We start from the raw sequence: 22,378 nt of genomic DNA, 5'->3' as shown, positions 1-22,378 counted from the left end.
TGGTGATTCAAATGTAACGATGACCTTGTGTCCCTCATTTATTTTTATATCTTTCCGTATGCTTACCTCTTTATGACTATCTGAGTTTTGTTGATGTATTTTCTTCCTTTTACTATTTACTAGACTATTTACTTTTACTTACTATTTACTTTTCCTATTTCATTCTACCTCCTTCTTCCATCCAATCCACTTCCTGCTCACTTCCTGATTCAACATCACTTCCTACCATCATCACTCCAGTCACAGTTCAGTGTTGCCCTTCTGCCTCAGTGCATGAGAGTTGGCAACCAACTCTCTGATTAATCACAGTGGCTCCGCCCTAACGACTGCTTGATTGCCTGTGAGTGCGAAATCAACCTGTTCTGATTTATTAAGAGCATTTAAATAACACTGGCAGATGATTCAAAGTTAAGCTGTAGAGCATTTGAACAGTGTGAATTTTAAAGTACTGTTGGGTTTTTGAAAGAGACCCTGGATTTCTGTCTAGTCTTGGATGACTGCTATTCATGGCTGTGAGAGAGATTTGTGTTTGGAAAGGGCTCATTTTAGCCCTTTTCCTCTTTGCTGTTGAAGGACAGAAAAAGCCGTAAGTACCATGAGTTTTGAAGTGAACAGAAGGGGTCTAATGTTCGTGCTGGTTTAGTCTTAAAGATGGCAAAATGACTCAAGCTTTAGTTGCATGTTAATGTGCATTAGTCACATTGTACTTTAGCCATCTAGTGCTCAAGTGATTAAATATAAATAAGATCCAACTGTTCAACTTTTCTTGTGCTCTTATTTTGACCATGGCAGCCCAGTGTTGCCAAATCTGTGGTATCCATGTGCATGTTTTTTTTTTTCTGCATGCTTGTCCCATCCAGATAAGCAAACCCAACTACTTACAACTACACCTGCCCACTCCAACCCACCCCCTGATGGAGAATCACTCTGGGCTAGTTTTGATCTGCAACCCTGTTAATCCAACATCTACATGTTCTGGCCTGATTCCATTTTGGTCTCAACCTAAATTTTGTTTACACAGGTCATTCATGGTGACATTCCCTGCAGTGATTGAGTCTGGATCTGATGCCAAATTGTGTGCAACTCTTCTGAATCCACAAGAGCATCTTACCATGACTGTTTCTCTGCTTGATGACAAAAATGGAATGACTGAACTTGTGAACGTGTGCTCTACGATGCCATTTCACCGCTGCTTTGATTTCAAGGTCTGTTATTAGATGCATGTGGCTTTTTCATCTGGCTCGTTTGTTTTACTGAATTTCTCTGCAGGCTCCTCGAGTAGATGGAGAATCAGTGCAGAATCTGAAGGTAGAAGTTCAAGGGAAGGTCTTCAGAGCGACCGAAGAGAGGAAAGTCATGTTCAAGTCTTACCTACCTTTGACCTTCATCCAAACAGACAAACCCATCTACAATCCAGGACAAACAGGTGAGCTGTGAATGAATCTTTGGATGACTCTTAAGCTGTGCACACACTTAATGATTGTAAGGCCAATTATGAATGTAAATTGACGCTTATGAGTTATGACTGATCACACTCAAATGCTTCCAGTCAGAGCCAGTAGTGTTCAGTCTGCGATTACATTCGGTGTTCAAATTCCATGTGCAAGTATGTAAATCCGCTTCAGTTGCAGGAAACAATCGCTGTGTTAAGCACAGTCTTAGAATGTTTTAGCTAGTCGTTAAATGTGCCCAGAATTGGGTGTAGAAAGTCAATTGCGCTACGAGTTATCGCTTTCAAGTGCATTATGCAACAAACGTATGTTGGTGTTTTCGCAGTGAATTTCAGAGTTGTCACCATGGATGACCAACTTGTTCCTCTTGATCAGATGGTAAGGTCTAGCCATGAGCAAACCGTTCATTTTTATATTGCTACATCAATGTTTGTGCTCTTCAATTCTTAATATTTCCCTTCTTGCAGTACAATCTGGTCGTGGTTGAGGTGAGCGTTCTGATGCAAGTCTTTTTAATAGAGCTTTTTGTACTTGATTGTATTTCTCTGAGCTGTTGTTTTTAATAGGACAATAATAATAACCGGATTGGTCAGTGGACCAATGTTTCCTCAACGGGGTGGATATTGCAGCTTTCGCACCAGTTGAACTCGGAGGCTCAGATAGGGATGTACACCCTAAAGGCTTTTATTGGTGACCGAGAGATCTCCCAGGTTTTTGAGGTGAAAAAATATGGTAAGTTGAGCACTCTGTGCAACAGTACAACATATCAGAGTTCTTAATCTGAAGCACTGTTTCTGGTTTAGTTTTACCCAAGTTTGACGTGACTGTAAACACGTCACAGACATACAGTGTTGCAGATGTGGGACTAAAAGTTGAGGCTTGTGCCAAGTAAGTGAGGCTTTTATTTTCTTGTCTTGTTTGTAGTCTATTCTTGATCTTGTGACAATTTTCCCAGATACACATATGGCCAACCTGTACCTGGTCAAGCATTGGTGGAAGTGTGCCGTGATCCACTTCCATATGTTCCAGACGTGACCCGTCTGTGCCTGAGTAAAACCGCAAAGGTGTGTAACTCCTGCCTTTTAGTGGAGGGTTTTTCTTCTGCTTGTGCTTGACTTAAATGTGACTCTGTTCTACCAGATGAATGCCACGGGATGTGCCTCCTTTACCATCTCAACTTCAGTGTTTTTCAACACCAAATTTGAAAATAGTCTTCAAGATTTGTTTGTTGTGACTGTGAATGTCACTGAGGAGGGAACAGGTGAGCTATTGTCTAAACTGAACCAACAGTATGTGTATGGAGGATGTTGACTTGGTGGGTTTTTTTTTTTTTTTTTTTTTTTTTTTTTTTCCCTCAGATGTAGTAATGTCAAAATCTGCAACCGTGTCCATTACATTTGAAGTTGGCAAGGTCACATTTGTGGACCTCCCTGATTATATTGAACCTGGGTCAAAGATTAATGGAAAGGCAAGTAAAATTTATCCCTTGTCATAGCCTTCTCATTGGTTCCGTTTCCTAACCGAGATCTTTCCTGACAGATTACAGTGTCTCGTTTCGATGGGACTCCATTTGTGAAAAAAGCTGTGTATCTCCTTAATGGTAACGACAACAAACCGCTGCTAAATCTGACCACAAACCAAAAGGGACTGGCCACATTCTCTCTCAACACTGCTAAACTTCCTAAAGCGGATCTGAATCTGGTGGTATGATTCGCTCATATTTGTGAAATGTAGACTTCTTTCAATCACTCTTGCAAAAACCCATTGCATTCCTTGCTCCCCAGGCTAGTGCGACTCCAGGGCTTCTTTATAGTTACAAATCGCCATACTTCACTACAGATACGAGGGTTGTTCGGCTTCTCCAACCTGATTCTCCCAACAACCCATCACTTAGTGAACTGACTATAGTGACGCTTGAGCAGCCACTCAAATGTGGTGCTACTTTTCCAGTGACCGTGAAATATTCTTTTGTTGGGGAGTCTGGTGACTACAGTGCTGATGTCGTCTATATGGTGAGTGAACGTGTGGTGGGTGTTGGACCAAAAAAAAAAAAAAAAAAACCCATCTTCAACTTTGTCTTCTGTCAGGTCTTGTCCAGAGGCGTGATCGTCCTCCATGGATTTAAGACCGTCAAAGCGAAGGCTTCTAATAAAGTCACGAGCGGCTCCGTGTCATTCCAGCTGTCTGTTGGTGTTGATATGGCTCCAGCAGTGCAGATTCTGGTCTACTGTGTTCTGCCCAGTGAGAATGTAGTTGTTGTTAGTGCATCTTTTGACACTGAAGCATGTTTCCAAAACAAGGTATGTACACTAGCTATTTTTGGCTTCAAGTGGGGAATGGTGACGTGTCCTACAGCGTGTTACTCCTTGTTCCAGGTGTCTCTGCAGTTCTCTCCCGCTACAGCTGTTCCTGCTGAGGGAAACGTTTTGACGGTCTCTGCTCAAGCAGGATCTCTGTGTGGCCTCAGCGCTGTAGATCAAAGTGTCTGGATACTGGAGCCAGGAAGACGTCTGAGTCCTAAAATGGTATCAATTTGCAGATTTAAAGTCCCCCTGTAGTAACAAAGTTGGACTTTGAATCATTAAAATCCCTTGATGACTCTTTGGGGTGGGGGGGTGGGAGAACAACCAATGAAGCACAGACCTACAACAACCTCATTATACACAATGAATATTAATATATGAGCACGGAGAGAAAGACCACATTCTCCCATGCACAAGGGAGAAATGTGAAATAATATATAATAGAGCTAATAATGGGCTACTTTGATTACATTTACGAGCACTGCAGTCTCAAAAATCAGTCTTGCCTATTAGAATAATTGTATTGTCGCGTTCAGAGAGGCTACACCACTGTATTGGTGTCCAGTTTGTACATAATTCATTTGAAGAAGACTTGATGAAATATGTGCATAACTATACAGTGCTGGTTAATAACTTTAAACAGATACTTTATTCTGTATGAGCTATGTGCCTATGGCTAGTGTGCACGTGGCTAGTGTTATTAAACTCATCGCCGAGCATATGCGCACTCAGCCTGTATATCATAAAAACAATCGTATTTTTCATGTGTTCGTATTCAAACTCCAGTTCTGACCGCATCGCGAGCAAAATACAAACACGTGCTGCTGTGCTGAAGGAAACACAGCCTATACGGCTCGCGTGTTTTTAAACGAGCAGGCAGAGGAGAATGAACAGCACTTTTGTGACCATTTGAATTCTCCACTGTAATGCGATCTCACGCAAACATTTTCCATTTGTGCTGGTAGATTGTTTTACTGTAATCCACATGCGCACAAACCTCTGCTCTGGTCGCGTCGCAGGAAAATGCATTTTGTAGCACTGCGGAAACGGTCTGTTGTCAGAGACATATGTTCGAGGCGAGAGTGATACTTCCTCGTGCATAATACTGCAATTATAATTGTATGCATACTACAGTGCAGTGATTGGATTGAATGAGCTTTGTCATGAATGTATATGTCGAGAATCTACGTCAGCATGTTCGAAAGTACACTATGGCGTCAGATTTTGTGATGTTGCTCCGACTCAGCTTTTCAAACAGGAAGACAGAAATTGCTCTGAAAAATGCAAATAAGTGAAATATAGTTATGAATGACATGAGTACCTTTTTAGTGTTTTCAATGATGTGCAGCCTATACATCTGTTTACATCTCAAGTGTTTTGGGGTTTCATGACCCTTTAAAATGGCTTGAATGTATACCTTTGCCTCATTTAATATACACTGATCTATGACTATGCTAAATATCCCTGCCTCCACTCACTTGTACAAGCTCAGACAAGATCCACTCAGTCAAGTTACTGAGGTAAACGCTGCATGATGCCATCAGTTTTTACAATGTCCAATGCATAATGGTAACTTATGATTAGCCTTTTGACTTATCAAATGGCTAATTTGATTTTTTTTTTTTTTTTTTTTTTTTTTTTAAACCATATTCTCATTCAGGAGTTGGACAGCTGCTTTCTAACAATTGGTACCCTTAGAAACCCTTTGAACAACTCTGAACGACAGTGGAGAGGCATAGTTCATGACATTTGTAATATGCATTATACATCTGCCATATGAAAAATCATGGAGATTTAGCAATATCAATGGAAAAATATAGCAGGATAACATTAAGACTCCTTGGTTACAAGGTAGTTTGACATCTGAAACATGAGTAATTTCTGACTGTCTAGTTTGCTGCAGTTAAGGATGTTAAAACCCCAGATAGACATGAACAAGTTCCTAACTTCTCACCACGGGGTCTTTAAATTCTTACTGGACTTGACTGACCTTCAGGTTCAGCTTTAGAATGAAGAATCCTGATTGATCAGTTGGACAAACTTGTGTTGTGATTATGTGATTTATACTTAAACTTCCTACTTGAACCTCTTAACTCTTCCATCCAGATAGTGGAATTCTTTTTACTGTTTCTATTATGCAATTTTTTTTTTTTTTTTTTTTTTTTCTTCATGTAAAAGCACTTTGAATTACCATGGTGTATGAAATGTGCCTTGCAGCAGCTTTAGTGTACATTTTTACATGTAACATTTTAAACTTTGTGACTGTAATATACCAACAATTAATGCTATGTAATGCATTTTAAAGATTCCAGAAACATTACTATCTTGTCCCATTTCCCCTTGGTCCCAGGTGTTTGACTTGCTCCCAGTGCGATCACTATCGGGTTACCCATACAGTGTTGAGGATGAGCAGGAGTGTACTTTTCGACCCCGTCGAGCTGCTCGTGCAAATTTTGACTTCATTCTTCCTCCAAATCGTGGCCCTTTTGTTCCTACAAATAAAGCTTACACAACCTTCAAGGTACAAAGCCATTTATGACCATGTAGTCACTGAGGAATATGCAGTAACTGATTTGAACTTGGGCTTGTTTTGACTTGTTACCATGACAGAGCCTGGGAATGAAAGTCGCAACAAATCTCGCTGTACGAGCCCCTCCGTGCTGGCGGCATCGGCCCGGCTTGCCAATGGGTTGGTTTATGAAGTGTCATTCAGTAAAATGTATTGCCTTTTGAACTTTTCTTGAGTTTTGGGAGGTATTCCAATTTCTTTGCATCTACAAGCATAAGATTTAACACCACACAATTGGTATGTAGTGTATGCAGAAAGTAAGAACTTCTATTTCAGTGAACTAACTGTAGCTCTTTTAGCCTTGGAAAGGCTTGAAGCCCCTGACGTGGTGGTGGCTGCTGCTCCTGCTCCTCCAGAAGCCAGAAGTGATGGAGAAATGCGCTCTGTTAAAGTAACTGTCAGATCTTACTTTCCAGAAACCTGGATCTGGCAGCTTGTTCAAGTGGGGTTAGTGAAGAATCTCTTGTTGCATCTCGTTTAGTTCTTCTGTTCCCCTTATTTCTCTCTCCTGTACTTTAGAGCTACTGGATCCACACAAGTTCCCCTCATGGTTCCTGACACGATCACCACATGGGAGACAGAGGCGTTCTGTCTGTCCTCTAAAGGTCTCGGTCTGGCTCCTCCTGCTCAGCTGACGGTCTTCCAGCCCTTCTTCCTAGAGCTCTCCCTGCCATACTCCATCATCCGTGGGGAGACTTTTGAGCTGAAGGCCACGGTCTTCAGTTACCTGTCAAAGTGCATCATGGTCAGTCATGGTTTATTTTCCTCTTTATTAGGGGTGCAACTATGAATTTTGGCCAATACCAAATTCATGGCCTTCTAATCATCCCCATTAAATGATTGGCTTCATCACTGTCTCCAATAAGCTGTGTGGTGGGTGATTGGGGGCAATATGGCCGTCGCCGCATCCCGCTGGATGTTGTGCATTTGGTTAAGGAGATTTCCCCAGTCCATATGTAACGCACTTTGAGTACCCAGAAAAGCGCTATAGAAATGTAACAAATATTAAACTACAATGCTATGCATACGACAGTCCCAATCATGGCTTTTAATGTGTTGCTGTTTGGGCATGAGTGCTGAAGAGTTGAATGAGTACCAGGAGTCAGAGCTTTTCTAGTGGCTTTTACTCTAAACCTGTCATGAGATTAAGTCAATGTCAAGTTTGTAAAATAGCCAATCACTACAAAGTGATACAAGTGTATGTAAATTTGACTGTTCTGGTCAGAATGTGCTCATGTTCTGGATGCACTCCCCACAAAGACATGCTAAAACGCATTGGCAAATAAACCCAGAGAAGTCAGTTTTGGTACAACTAGTGTTCTCATGCATGACCGTCCCAATCATGGTTATTAGTTTGTGTAACTCAAACGTATTCTAACCAAGATTAATCGCATACGCGCACTAAACAATATTACATCTTAGAATAGCACAACATTGAATACACAAGTGAACTTGATTGTGCTAGTCATGGTGTACCTCTGGATTTATATCAGATCAATAACAAATCTATATTCCACTTATTGGCACTGTGCATCCCTACTTAATGGCTCTATATAGAGGGTAATGTGTCTTTTGCTCCATGTATTGTTTCATTGGCAGGTTAAAGTAACTCCAGCTTCATCCACGGCCTTCACTCTTGGATCATCTAAGGGGCCATATTCATCTTGTCTTTGTGCTAATGGTAGAAAGACCTTTAAATGGGTTCTCACCGCTTCTGTTCTTGGTCAGTTTTGGACTGTCTCTCTAGTTTTAAAGTGCAAGTGTTACGTCTTGGTTGCTAACTGTCTGTCACTGCAGGACCTGTCAATGTGACAGTCAATGCTTCAGCTGAACCGTCCCGTACTCTATGTGGAACTGAGACTGTGACTGTGCCGAAAAGAGGACGTGTTGATGTAGTCACTCGAAGTCTACTCGTCCTGGTGAGTGTTAACCAGCTGCCTTGAGTTTGATCATGGAGATCATGCGGTTACTGATGTGGTGTTACTGCTTTTTAGGCTGAAGGAGTTGAGAGGACCAATGCCCAGAGTTGGTTATTATGCCCAAAGGGTTTGTTTGCAATCAATGTTTCCCAAACACCTTCTCCTTGTACAGCCAAACATTAACCTAATGCTCAATGCTAATCTGTTCTATTTGGCCGGTAGGAAATGTTCTTTCTGAAGACGTGACTCTGACGTTTCCAACAAATGTGGTTCAGGGATCAGCCAGATGCTCCGTTTCAGTCCTTGGTAAAGCATTTTCACTGAGAATACTGACATGTTACATTTTTCCAGAATAACTTGCTTCTGATGTGGGTTTTATGCTTGACCTCTTATAGGGGACATAATGGGTCGTGCGCTGAAGAATCTGGATAAGTTATTAAGGATGCCGTATGGCTGTGGAGAACAGAATATGATTGTTCTTGCTCCCAATATCTACATCTTGCTGTACCTGGAAGTCACGGGTCAACTCACCGCAGCCATCCGAGAGACTGCCATTGGCTACCTTCGAAGCGGTATGGATGACCAAATCCTCTTTAAATAAAAAAAGGACTAAATTCCAAGGCGGTTTAGTCCTGGGGCCTGTTTGATAAAACGAGTATACCAAATAACCCAGGCTGATTTCCGTAAATCTGATTGTCAGTTGATTTGGTTCAAAATGAGACAAACTGATGAGCCTAGCTTATTTGGCAAACTTGTTTTATGAAATGGGGCCCCTGCTCTTGCCTCATACACTCCCTTCCTGACCAATTTACATGTGGCTTTTGACCTGAACAGGATACCAAAGACAACTGAACTACAGGCACAACGATGGCTCATTCAGCACATTTGGTTATGATGAATCAAATACATGGTGAGTTTGACAGTTCTCTTGTGTAATCCGTCATGACACCAGCAGTTTGTAAGTTTCAGTTTGTCAACTCCATGGCCAGGTTGACTGCCTTTGTCGTGAGGACTTTTGGTCTAGCCAGGCAATTTATCTTCATCGATCCACATGTCCTGCAGAGTGCAAAGGATTGGTTGATCAGCAAGCAGGGTTCAGATGGTTGTTTCATTCAGCAGGGAACTCTGCACCACTATGACATGAAGGTGCATTACTTGTCTTATATGCCCCCAACAAATAGGCTTGGTGCGGAGTTCCTGTAAATCAATTAATTTTTTTTTTTTTTTTTTTTTTTTTTTTTAAGGGTGGCGTTGGGGACAGTGTGACCATGACCGCCTATGTTGTTGTATCACTGCTTGAACTAGGCATCCCTGTCACAGTAAGAGCATCAGCAACTTGTGGATAACCTTCCTGTTCAGGCTGTCATAATTTGTTTTTGTTCTTTCCTTTAGGATCCCGTCATCACCAATGCTCTGTCATGCTTGAGGCCTGTCGTTGGTAACCTGGGAAATACTTATGCCACTGCTCTGCTGGCCTACTCCTTTAGTCTTGCTGGAGAGACCAGCACTCGATCACAGCTTCTAACTGCCTTGAACAACAATGCCATTTCCGAAGGTGAAATTTCACTTGCCTCCTGATGTTGCTTCATCAGGTTTTGTCATCAACTTGCTCTCCTCTGTCTTGCCTTTTAGGCACTAAGCTCCATTGGTCTCAGACTTCATCTGGTGATACTCTGGCGGTGGAGATCAGCTCTTATGTGCTTTTAGCGGTTCTCACTGAACAGCCTCTCTCAACAGCAACTCTGGGCTATGCTAACCGCATTGTCAACTGGCTCATGGCCCAGCAGAATCCCTATGGAGGCTTTTCCTCCACCCAGGTACCTCTGATGACCAAACATGAGCTCAATCATTTATGAGTGGAGTTTTTGATCTGGTGCTTGTTTTTTAGGACACTGTGGTGGCTCTTCATGCTCTGTCTGTGTATGCTGCTAAAGTATTCAGCTTGGACGGCTCCAGCACTGTTACTGTACAGTCCTCGGTGGCAGGAGGAGAGTCTTATAGCTTCACCGTGAATCGGGACAACAGGCTGCTGTTTCAGGAGATGCCGCTGAAGAACGTTCCTGGCAAATATAGTGTTAAAGTGTCAGGATCTTCCTGTGTGGCTGTGCAGGTCGTTATCTTCATCCCCTCCATTTCTGTGTTCGGACTGATTACTGAGCTCTGAGCCCTCTCCCTGTATAGCACGCCAAATGTTTACCAATTTACTTGACTGACTTGTAAGTGAACTTGTGAATTCTCGTTTGCTCTGAACTACTGTAGGTTGCATGTTTTTACAACATCCCAACACCCGTTAAAGTCCCCAAAACGCTAAGTGTCGAAGCAAAGGTGAAGGCAGACTGCCAACCACTGGGAGTCAATCTCCTCTTGAGCTTCACTGTGATGTAAGAATAGTTTTGGCTTTGTCCTGAAACAAGCTCATGTTTGACTCCTACAAAAGGAAGCTGTTCTTGCTCCTGTTGACTAAACCCCTTTATTCCCTTATCACCCTCATTCAGGTACAATGGTGCAAAAGCAAGCACTAACATGGTTATTGTAGACATTAAGCTCCTGTCTGGCTTTACGGCAGATACGTCACTGGTTCGTATGTTTTAATATTCAGAAAGTCTGATTGGCTTCAAGCATCTTGGGATGTAATTTATGTAAACAATGGTCTTTCCCCTCAGCTGGGGTCTTCACCCCAAACATTTGCCCCACTAGTGGAGCGGGTTGATGCTGGAGCTGATGGTGTCCTAGTGTATCTGAAGGAGGTGAGACTGTGTATTGGGTGTATTCAGGGGCTGTCATCTTGAGTACGGTCTATGTACTACTCAGCTTTTCCGTCTTAGGTTCCCAAAGGCGTCCCCATGACTTACTCTTTGAAGCTGAATCAGGTTCTTGCAGTGAATGATCTCAAGCCAGCAGTCATCAAGGTTTATGACTACTATCAGACAAGTATGCTTGCATCTTAATTGTTTTGCTCTTGCTAAGTTCACTGAATATGATCCAGCTCATTTCCTGTCCCTCTTTTAGGTGATGCATTTGAGACGACCTACACTTTCTCCTGTCCAATATGCCTGCATTGAATAAAATGGATTTCATACAAGTCTTTGTTTTTGTTTTTCTTTCAAAGTTAAAGATGAAATGCTCCTGTAGCTAAATGCTCCTGTAGCTGTAGTGGATTTCTCAAAGGTGCTTTTCCAAACACTTTGCAGAGTAATGGCCTAATCTGTGTAAATAAGGTTATAATTCATAGTTTGGATGGAAAATGGGTTGAAACTAGTATACACTTTGCAGGTGACATTCACTAACAAATTTACAAGCCCTATTTCGATTGTTTTAAAAAAAAAAACTTCATATATTCAGTTATAGACCAATATCTAATACAGCTAGTTTTGCAATGCCAAACCAAGAGGAAATTCAATTCACATTTGTATAGCGCTCTTCACAATATCGTTTCAAAGCAGCTTTACAGAGAATGCATGTCAAAATTACAATATTAGAAGAATGCAGTTAGCAAATTGTGCAATTTACAAACACGGTTAGAATTTAGGAAATAAACATACAAATACTGGAGTGTTTAGTGTGGTCACTCAATGAGAAATTAAGAGAAGGTAAATTGAACTGTGGATAACTGCATCTTCTAAAGTGACAACAGCCTAAAGCTACTGCTGTTTATCTAAGAAGACTAAAAGTCACCTGCATTTGAGTAACTTTAAAGGATTAAGTTATTCAAGCATCAGATGGCTGTTTTAAGGCAGTGACAGGTGCATTACATTTCTAATAATCCAACCAATAGGATTGGTGTTAGACCATTGTTCTAAATCGGTGTTGTAGTGGAGTTGATGTGACTAACTGCCTACATTGTTGAACTGCTAGCTGTCTCCATCAGACATTCAAGTCTGTGACAAGCACAAACTTTTTTTTTTTTTATTGGAGTAATGAAGCTGTCCTACATCTCAGTTTTGTGCTTGGAAAACAGCTACATGCCAAAATGTATAGGCCTGAATGAGTGTTTGCAGTCAGTGGGGTATTTCCACTGGTCTCTCTGCGAGCACCATTATGTTACTGTAAGAACTTTAGTGCTACTGATGTTCTCGTCATCCTCAAACAGCGAGAGACTGACTGACGGTGCGTTGGCACGAAGCGAACAGGGAAGAGCAAGCTTTTTCAATTCACACACATGTCCTTTGCAGAAGTCTTTCTCGTCAAAAAACCTGATGCACATAAATTCTCCTTCCCCTTCATATCTGTCACAATTTAAATGCATGCTTTACTTTTGCAGTTTAAATAAACTTTACATCTCACATAATGTATTTCAATGGTGCATCTTGCTTTATATATTTTTTTAATTAACCAAACTTTAACAACATATAGGCAGATACCTCCAGTGCAGTTGATGACGCTATAAAGTGAAACGCTAAAGGGAGTGAGGATATCATTTCACTTTATTTATTAAGGACAATGCACAGAAAAACATTAGTCCCAAGTAGAGAGAAGATGCTCTGTACCAGATTTAGCTATTAGCTAATTTCCATCTGTAGTCCTTGGGCAGGTCACTAGATGAACAATTTATCTAAAAAAAAAAAAAATCTAGCATACACAAGTTTCATAAAAACAATACTGTCTAAAGTTACCATGAGCACTTTAGTTCAGCAATAACAACAACAGTTAAATTAAATTCATCAGTAAGACTCCCCACTAAAAATACACAATTTCAATTCAACAATAACACTAGCCACTAAAATAGTCAAGTCAAGTCACCTCTATTTATATAGCGCTTTTTACAATGCAGATTGTATCAAAGCAGCTTTACATTAATAACTGGTACATAATTTTTGCTCTTCAAGAATAGTGTCAATGCAGGCAGATCAAAACACTGTTCCAGCTCTTATTTGATAAATGATAATATTGACATTAATGTTAATGTTGACATGTCTGTTTGCTCAATAGCCATTGTTTTAACCAATATGAAAAAGTATGAAAAACTTCAAATTTTATCTTTTCTCTCCCATCCTGAAGGGGTGGAGCTAAGACGTGAGAAAGGAAGTGAGGAAAGGAAAAGAGCATGCACAAATAAGAATTGAGAAGCATTTAGGAAAACAGCACGGTAGGCAATATGCATTTAAGTATATAAATACAGGAGGACGACTTTAGTCATTTGTATTTGCCACAATTCCTGCTACCAGCTGGTGGCGCTATGACTGCAACTAAATTTTGCTGAGAGACTTCAGGTAGGGCACTTATCAAATGTGAAGTTTTAGGCAGATTGGACATTGTATGATTGAGTTACAACAACTTCCTGTTTCGTGATGATAATAGCATGCTTTAGCATTCAGATAAGTGTTGCTATCATAATTTAGAATGTTTGTAACATGTTTAGCACTGTATAATTTAGTATGTTGCATCACAGTGTTAAAGGATTAGTCCACTTTTAAATAAACTTTTCCTGATAATTTACTCACCCCCCATGTCATCCAAGATGTCTGTGTCTTTCTTTCTTCAGTCGAAAAGAAATTAAAGTTTTTGATGAAAACATTGCAGGATTTTTTTTTTTTTTTTTTTTTTTTCATATAGTGGGGTTCAACGGGCACAGTTGAAGGTCAAAATTAGTTTCACTGCAGCTTCAAATTGTTCTACACAATCCCAGATGAATAAGGGTCTTATCTCGTAAAACCATTGCTCATTTTCTGAAAAAAAAAAAATTAAAATTATATATATATAATAAAAATGATATATATATAAGTTTTAACCATAAATGCGCATCTTGAACTAGCCCTGCGTCCCAATGCCCATACTATCCATCCTAAATAGTATGTGAGATTAAAATAAGTGTGTCCCAAAGCATAGTATGTTGAAAAGAGTATGCCAAAAGTCCCCGGATGGTCTACTATTTCCAGTAGATTTTCGAAGTGTGGATCCATCCACACTATAAAGGCTAATATTGCCCACAACCCATTGCGCTTTGGACAAGGATTCAGTTCAGAACTACAAACACGAGTAAAAAGTGTTAAAAAACTACAAAACATGGCGGATATGCGCGACTGACGCTAAGATCTTTTGAGTGACTAATAATCAGTTCAACCTAATAGAAAATATATATTTAATGTTATCTGTGTTATTTTTTTTCTGCAAATACCAATGTGGACTTTTATAAAGATCCGATTGGCCATTGACATTTAAATGCATCATTATGCATTAATATGAGGAGAGTTCTCCACATGAAAGACTCGCGACTGCATATCAGCGTGCTGCATTTCTCTCCGATACGGTAGGAAATTAGCTAAATGAAATGTGGAGGATGTAAGATGATTGACAGGGCAGTTTACGGTGACTGGATGCGACAGAGAGAAAAGATGCGACTGTATGACGTGATAGTATGTCCCAAAGCTTGTCTACTCTTTTGCTACACGGGGCTCCCAAGATGGCAGCGTTGTAGGAGGAAGTGTGCTTGTCGCTCTGCGAGCAATTTCGAAGGGTTTATGATATTACTGCCATTTTTTTAAATAATTTGATGGCAGAACCTTAAAAAGGAGAGGAGGGGAAGAAAAAAAAAAGAAAAAAAAAAAAAAAACGATCATATAGCAAGACGTAGTAATTGTAGGCTACCACGAATGCCCAAGTCTAAAAAGAAAAAGAGGAACACTGAAAGTTCAACGATTTCTCTACACGTGCCGCTAAACATGGAAGATAACCAGTCTCAAGAGTCGGTAGCCCAGAATCCTTTGAGTGGAGACGAAATGTGCTGGTATGAAACCACCCCAGAGCCATTGTCAGACACCGATTTATTTCCCATTTTGGCGGTGGAGACACCAGAGAAGCCTGCCAAGAAAAGGAATCGTGAATCTCAGTCAGGTGGGCGAAACTGGGAGACGGCTAATGCTGAACTCATGGAGGCGATACGAGCCATGACCAGCAAGCAGGATGAAACACTCCGGAGAGTCTCTGCTATAGGCATAACTACTGAAGCTACTTCCAAACGTGTTGAGGAGCTGACAACAACTGTCAAACAGCTTTCACTGGATGTTCAACAACACAAGCAAACACTGGAGAAAATGAAAGTTGCCAATACAAAGCTCCAAGAAGAAAATAAGCACCTGAGAGAAGCTGTTGCTGAGTGTCAACGCTACAGTAGAAGGTGGTCGCTTAAGATGCACGGCGTAAGGGAGTCAAGAGATGAAGACATCAGAGGCAAGATAATCGACATCCTTGGGAAAATGGCACCAAAGCTTCGTGAAGACTTAAAACAAGGCATTGACATCGTCCATCGCGTGGGGAAACTGAGAGATGACGGCGCTGCGAGATCAACTATAGTTTTGTTTGCCTTGCGTCGCCTTCGTGATGCCGTCTGGAAAGAAGCTAAAAACTCTCAGTATCTGCAAGAGAATCGTCTCAGGATTACCGAAGCTCTTTCTCCGGAGGACAGAACGGCTCGGGAGAAGCTCTGGCCTTTGATCAAGAAGGCGCGTGAAGAAGGGAAAAAGGCTTCATTCCGAGGTGCTTCGGCTGTCATCAATGGAAAAGTTATTGACTGTCCGGAATAGCCTCGTTGGCTGAGCATCTTCTTTTACCAAGCCATAGGTAGGCATGAACACTCTGCCAGCGCCCGTTACAGATTGGGATGGTTGAGCACTTAATACTAGTGCTACCTTAACAGATTTTACTTTGGTTTTTTTGTTGTTGTTTTTTCTTCTCTTCATACAACTATGTATTATCTCCTTGTCGGGCTTTAAATGAGATCATGTCGGTTTCATTTACTATAAGTGCAGCCGTCTTGAACGTTCTTGTTTCTAAGTTGACGGCTACTTGTACAACAGGATTCTTGCTATTTTAAGGCAGGTTATCATCACCTTCTTGTAAGGTCTTTGCATACTTTTTGCGTTCAATAGCACTTTCAGGTAATTTCTGTTCTATATCTCTGTTCCTTTATGGACTTTTTGTTTAAACGTTTTAATGTCTTGTCTTTAAATGTGAGAGGTATTCGGGACTTAACAAAAAGGAAAGCATTATTTTTATTCTGTAACAGGTCTGATGCTGACTTGATTTTATTACAGGAAACGCACTCTTGTGACTCTGATACAAGGTTCTGGAAAGCTCAATGGGGTAATGTTGTTCACTTTAGTCATGGTTCTAATCATTCTGCGGGTGTCTCAATCCTTGTGCATGGTTTCAAGGGGGATATTTTGGAAGTTGTGCCCTCTAGTGACGGAAGATAATAATAATAGTTAATAATAGTTAAGCAGGACAATACAGTTTTCGTCGTTTGTAATGTATATGGATTTAATTCACACTTTGACAACAAAAACTTATTCAATACCATTACTGGCAAGCTAAGGGATCTGAGGGGAAAATACGTAAATGCCTTTATAATTCTTTCTGGGGATTTCAATGAATGCCCTGACGAAATAGAGGATAGATACCCACCTAGAGCGGCTCGCTCCTCCCAAGGAAGTGATTTAATCTCTTCTCTGTGCTCAGAACTATCCTTGACTGATGCTTGGCGTTTTTTTAACCCAGGCATCCAAGATTTCACCTGGAGTAATAGAAGTCTAACTTTGAAGTCGATAATTGATTTATTTTTGGTTTCTTCTTCTGCTCTTCAATTTGTTAATGAGGTTAAACATGTTTATGCACCCTTTTCGGACCACAACTTAATTATTTTGAAACTAGGCTCCATTGACCCGCAATCGGGCATAAGAGGTTATTGGAAATTTAACAATACTCTTTTGAGTGACGACTCCTTTAATGAATCTGTTAAGCTTCTAGCGAAAGAGATCTTCGAGATTGACATTAATAATGGACATAAGAAAAAGTGGGAGTACTTCAAGTATAAAATTAGACAATTGGCTATAAAAAGATCTAAGGAAATAAAGAAAGAAAAATATAAGTCAGAACATGTCTTGATGAATAAGTTAACTCAATTAATGTCAAAAGGAAACATTAACCCAGAAGAAGAAATTGAGCTAAAAGCCATCCAAATTCAGATAGACCAAATATATACAGAAATGGCAAAGGGGGCATTTATTAGATCAAGGGCTAAGTGGCTGGAAGAGGGCGAAAAGAACACCAATTACTTTTTTGCTTTAGAAAAAAGGAATGCTAAAAGAAATTCTGTAACTGAGCTCTACATTGATGGCACCCTTTCTAAGGATCTTACTCACATTTCTAAATTTGTTAGCTCGTTTTATGGTCATTTATATCAGTCTAATTTTAACAGAGAAGAAAGTGTAAGTTTTTTTGAAAAAATTCAGCACAGTATCCCTATTATTAGTGAAGATTATAAAGCATCTTGTGACACTGATATCTCTTTAAATGAGGTTAAAAATGCTTTGTTTGCTATGAAGAAAGGAAAATCTCCCGGGATAGATGGGCTAGGAGCGGAGTTCTATATTCATTTCTGGGAGCTTATTCAACTCCCTTTAATGCACATGTTTAGGGAGTGTATTGATCAAGGGGAAATGACCACAACAATGAAGCAAGGCATCATCTCCTTGATCCCGAAACCTGGTAAAGACCCTCACTTAATTGATAATTGGCGTCCAATCACATTATTAACTATAGATTATAAAATTCTGGCCTCTGTATATGCAAATAGATTAAAATTCGGATTTAAATTCAATAATTGCAGAAACTCAAACGGGTTTCATGAAAAACCGCCACATAAGCAATAACATAAGGCTCGTTTTAGACTTGCTTGACTATGCTGACAATGTTGATTCTGACGCCTTCGTTTTGTTTCTTGATTTTTACAAAGCGTTCGACACAATCGAACACCCCTGTTTAATACAAGCCATCAAGGCATTTGGTTTTGGAAGCCCTTTCATCAACATTGTCAGCATGTTCTACAAAGATATAAATAGTTCTGTTATAATTAATCAAAATACTTCTCCACGATTTCAGATTAATAGGGGGGTCAGACAGGGATGCAACATTTCTCCCTTTTTATTTATCTTAGTAACCGAACTACTAGCTATACACTTAGTAAAGGAAGCACATTTTGAAGGAATAAAGATTTTTGGAAAAGAAATAAAGATCTCACAGCTGGCGGACGACACCACCATTTTTTTGAACAACAAGGACCAGTTGAGTGTTGTCTTTGAATTGGTGGAGAAATTCTCTTATGCGTCTGGTTTAAGGCTTAATCGATCCAAGTGTGAGCTGTTGCCACTTCATTGTTGTAGTGACTCTGCTATTGATAACATTCCAGTTAAACAGAATGTAAAATATTTAGGTATACATGTATGTAAAAATATTATAGTTAGACAGAACTTAAATTTTTCGAATAGGATACAGAAAACCAAATTAATATTCAACTGCTGGCTACAAAGAGACTTGTCCGTCTTAGGTAGAGTATTACTCTCCAAGGCAGAAGGCCTTTCTCGCTTTGTTTACCCTTCCTTATTTGTAAAGGACTCAACTGCTAATCAAGTCAACAAGACCTTTTTAGATTTCATTTGGAAGAACAAGTCTCATAGGCTTAAAAACAATGTTCTCTCTAACCCTAAAGAAAAGGGAGGTCTAGAGATTTTGGATTTTATAGATGTGGTCAACACATTCAAAATTAATTGGTTAAAAAGGTGCATTCGAAATCCTGATTCTATTTTTTTCTTTATTCCGAACTTTATTTTTAATAAACTGGGTGGGCTCTCGTTTCTTCTAAAGTGTAATTTTCTACCAAATAAACTACCTATCAAACTATCCAACTTCCATCAACAGTCCCTCTTGGCCTGGAGATTGTCCTTCAATCACAACTTCTCACCACACAAATCTCTCCTTTGGAGCAACAGCGACATTCTTATTAGGAATAAATCAGTATTCTTCCCTAAGTGGTTCGATAGAGGAATTAACCATGTACTCTGCTTATTTGATGATTCTGGCACCATGCTCTCTTATGAACAGTTTATGGAAGCTCATGATTTCCCAATACCTTTTAAAGACTTTAAAGCTATCACTGATGCCATCCCTAGCGGAATTAGACAATGAATTAAAAATCATCTGAGCTATGGAAACAAAGATATCAGACAGCCTTCACTTATGTTGGATGGTGTAGAACTGTCTGATAAAAAATGTAACAATAAGCATATTCGCCGACATTTGCAAAAGAGTAACTCCATTGCTCCAAGGGGTATGTTTTATTGGAATTCCTTAATAAGTGAAATAAATTGGAAAAAAACATGGTTGATTCCTCACAAATACTGTATCTCTAATAAAGCTAAAGAGGTCCACTTTAAACTTTTACATAACATTTAACCTACAAATTGTTTTGTTGCTAAGTTTCTATGGAGTTTCTTTTGTGTCTTTTTTATTCAAACAAACATATTGTGTTTGAGAGTAAAACTAATTATTTTGTAATTAAAAAATATATATATTGCAAAAAAAAGTCTTCTTAAGGCTCAAAAATAAAGAAGTTGATAACAGAATTATTTGCAGTGCATGTAAATCTTTGAAAACCTTTATTTTTCCTTGTGCACTTCGAGAACTTTTCATCCCAAACCCACACATTTTGCTCTCTTTTCTGCTGTCTTTTTTGCGGGTCAAAATATTTTGCTTGCGAGGTGAATAGGTTTGCAAGCTGAAAAGTTTTGCGAATTGAAAAGTTTTGTTTGCACGTGAAGCTGTAGCTCAGTGGGCGGTCTCTACCAACCAGGATGAAAGCCATTTTTCTATTGGTCACCCTCGATTGAAGTGACAAGTTGGCCACGCCCACTACGGTTTCCAGCCTCTGCTGCTGCCACCGAGAAGATAAGAGAAGCGAGAATGGCGAGCAACAGGTCGTTTACTGGGTAAGATAACTAATTTAATATCATAAACGCAGTGACAAGTGAACTGAATGATTCTCTCTTCTTATGCTGTCCCATTTAAATACTTAAAGTTGGCTAGACCAGTCTGTAGTTAGTGTTACCGTTGACTAGATTTTATTAACGTTAGTCAACACTAGCAGCCAGAGCCACCATTAGTAACGTTTGCCGTGTGGTCGATGTCCAGTGTTGCTAGCTGAGCTGACATTCATAATCACATTTGGATTTTCTCAGCGTAAAGGTTGACATAATGTGGTGTAATACTACAAAAAACATTATAATCATAACCTTTATCTCCATACCAAAATCCCAGATGGCCAGACAGTGATTCATCTTTTATAAATCGTTAAAATATTAATGTCTGTGACGCTGTGACCATGGAGACTGTTGTATAGACTGTAAGTATTTTAAACGTGTAACTTTAAAATGATAAATGTTTATTATGAATAAATAGCGCTCATAAACGGCCGCGGAGATGGCATTCTCAAGTCAAACTAGCCGGGGCTTGGACCCAGAAACGGCGTTCCTTACGTCACGAGATAACAAGCGGATATTTTTACCCCAGAACCTAGGCCCAACTCTACGAACATCGAAAATAGTGCCTCTCAACCTTTACGCTGAGAAAATCCAAATGTGATTATGAATGTCAGCTCAGCTAGCAACACTGGACATCGACCACACGGCAAACGTTACTAATGGTGGCTCTGGCTGCTAGTGTTGGCTAACGTTAATAAAATCTAGTCAACGGTAACACTAACTACAGACTGGTCTAGCCAACTTTAAGTATTTAAATGGGACAGCATAAGAAGAGAGACTCATTCAGTTCACTTGTCACTGCGTTTATGATATTAAATTAGTTATCTTACCCAGTAAACGACCTGTTGCTCGCCATTCTCGCTTCTCTTATCTTCTCGGTGGCAGCAGCAGAGGCTGGAAACCGTAGTGGGCGTGGCCAACTTGTCACTTCAATCGAGGGTGACCAATAGAAAAATGGCTTTCATCCTGGTTGGTAGAGACCGCCCACTGAGCTACAGCTTCACGTGCAAACAAAACTTTTCAATTCGCAAAACTTTTCAACTTGCAAAACTTTTCAGCTTGCAAACCTATTCACCTCGCAAGCAAAATATTTTGACCCGCAAAAAAGACAGCAGAAAAGAGAGCAAAATGTGTGGGTTTGGGATGAAAAGTTCTCGAAGTGCACAAGGAAAAATAAAGGTTTTCAAAGATTTACACGCACTGCAAATAATTCTGTTATCAACTTCTTTATTTTTGAGCCTTAAGAAGACTTTTTTTGCAATATATATATTTTTTAATTACAAAATATTTTATACACAATATGTTTGTTTGAGTAAAAAAGACACAAAAGAAACTCCATAAGTTTCGAGACATTGACACATGCTGCAGCTTTTGTAAACAGGACACTGAAACCATTCCTCATTTATTCTTTAATTGTCCAGTTACCAAAAGGTTTTGGGAAGATTTGGGTACTCACTTTCTCCAATCTCAAAATATAACTCACTCATTCACCCTGAAAGATATTATTTGTTACTTTTGTTTCCCACAAGATGGCACCCTGGAGTTTGTATTAAATTTTATAATCTTATATGCTAAGTTCTGTATACACAAGCAGAAATTTAATAAGTCTTCCTTATGTTTTAAACATTATATTTTGGAACTTAATATGCTTCTTAAATCACACAAGCTTGTAAAGAACAAGAAGAATGGAAAACTTTTGTATAAATATTATGACCTATTTCCCGAATCCTCTTCATATTCTCTTTTTTCCACCTCTATGTATGTATGTTTTTTTTTTTTTTTTTTTTTTTTTTTAATTTATTTGTTTTTTTGTTGTTGTTCTTTGTTTCTGGTATGGTATGTCTGTATAAATATTTGTTTGTATATTGATGGTTTTACACGTTTGTACCCAATGTTACCTTCAATAAAAAATTTTAAAAAAAAAACTCTTTTGCTACACACTCAAAAGTAAGTACTTTTTGTTCACAGAAAGAGTACATACTTTTAGGGTGTAGTATAAGTAGGCGAATTGGGACGCAGCAATGCTCTCTTCGTCTTCTTCTTCTCTATTAGAATTCTGGCAGTGTAGACACTGCTAAGTGTATTACTGCCCTCTACAGGTTAAAGTTTGAACTAACTGATATATACTATTGCAAAACTGACAATGAATGAATTCATTAATGAGACTGAAAGCTTGAAGGAACTCATTCAGAAATATGAGGGCAGATTCCACGTATTTAACAACAAGACAAAAAAGACATTGTGACCAAGTGAGACCTCTGATATCTAAAGTTTTCCAGAACAACTTGGAGAATATAAGTCTATTTTAACATTTTTTTATTTTTTG

General features: G+C 39.5%; 1 protein-coding gene across 1 annotated transcript; it reads left to right on the top strand.

The window, feature by feature from the left end:
- The first annotated feature begins 401 nt into the window (after positions 1 to 401).
- LOC125262078 (alpha-2-macroglobulin-like) lies at positions 402 to 11,324 on the top strand. Its single transcript, XM_048180639.1, has 34 exons — positions 402 to 586; positions 1,022 to 1,205; positions 1,270 to 1,426; positions 1,777 to 1,829; positions 1,919 to 1,939; positions 2,018 to 2,183; positions 2,255 to 2,339; positions 2,407 to 2,515; positions 2,592 to 2,712; positions 2,810 to 2,919; positions 2,991 to 3,155; positions 3,236 to 3,463; positions 3,539 to 3,751; positions 3,827 to 3,976; positions 6,105 to 6,275; positions 6,365 to 6,443; positions 6,623 to 6,770; positions 6,843 to 7,068; positions 7,923 to 8,046; positions 8,121 to 8,242; positions 8,318 to 8,369; positions 8,465 to 8,548; positions 8,638 to 8,814; positions 9,077 to 9,152; positions 9,232 to 9,388; positions 9,487 to 9,561; positions 9,635 to 9,797; positions 9,875 to 10,059; positions 10,131 to 10,352; positions 10,502 to 10,623; positions 10,738 to 10,819; positions 10,906 to 10,989; positions 11,068 to 11,173; positions 11,252 to 11,324. The coding sequence occupies exons 1-34, from the start codon at positions 507 to 509 to the stop codon at positions 11,302 to 11,304; spliced, it is 4,350 nt and encodes a 1,449-aa protein (XP_048036596.1). The 5' UTR covers positions 402 to 506; the 3' UTR covers positions 11,305 to 11,324.
- The last annotated feature ends 11,054 nt before the right edge of the window (positions 11,325 to 22,378 follow it).

Source organism: Megalobrama amblycephala, unplaced genomic scaffold (assembly GCF_018812025.1).
Source record: "Megalobrama amblycephala isolate DHTTF-2021 unplaced genomic scaffold, ASM1881202v1 scaffold588, whole genome shotgun sequence".
Classification (NCBI taxonomy): domain Eukaryota; kingdom Metazoa; phylum Chordata; class Actinopteri; order Cypriniformes; family Xenocyprididae; genus Megalobrama; species Megalobrama amblycephala.
The sequence above is the reverse complement of the archived record's forward strand: the minus strand, read 5'-3'. Positions and strand labels throughout refer to the sequence as shown.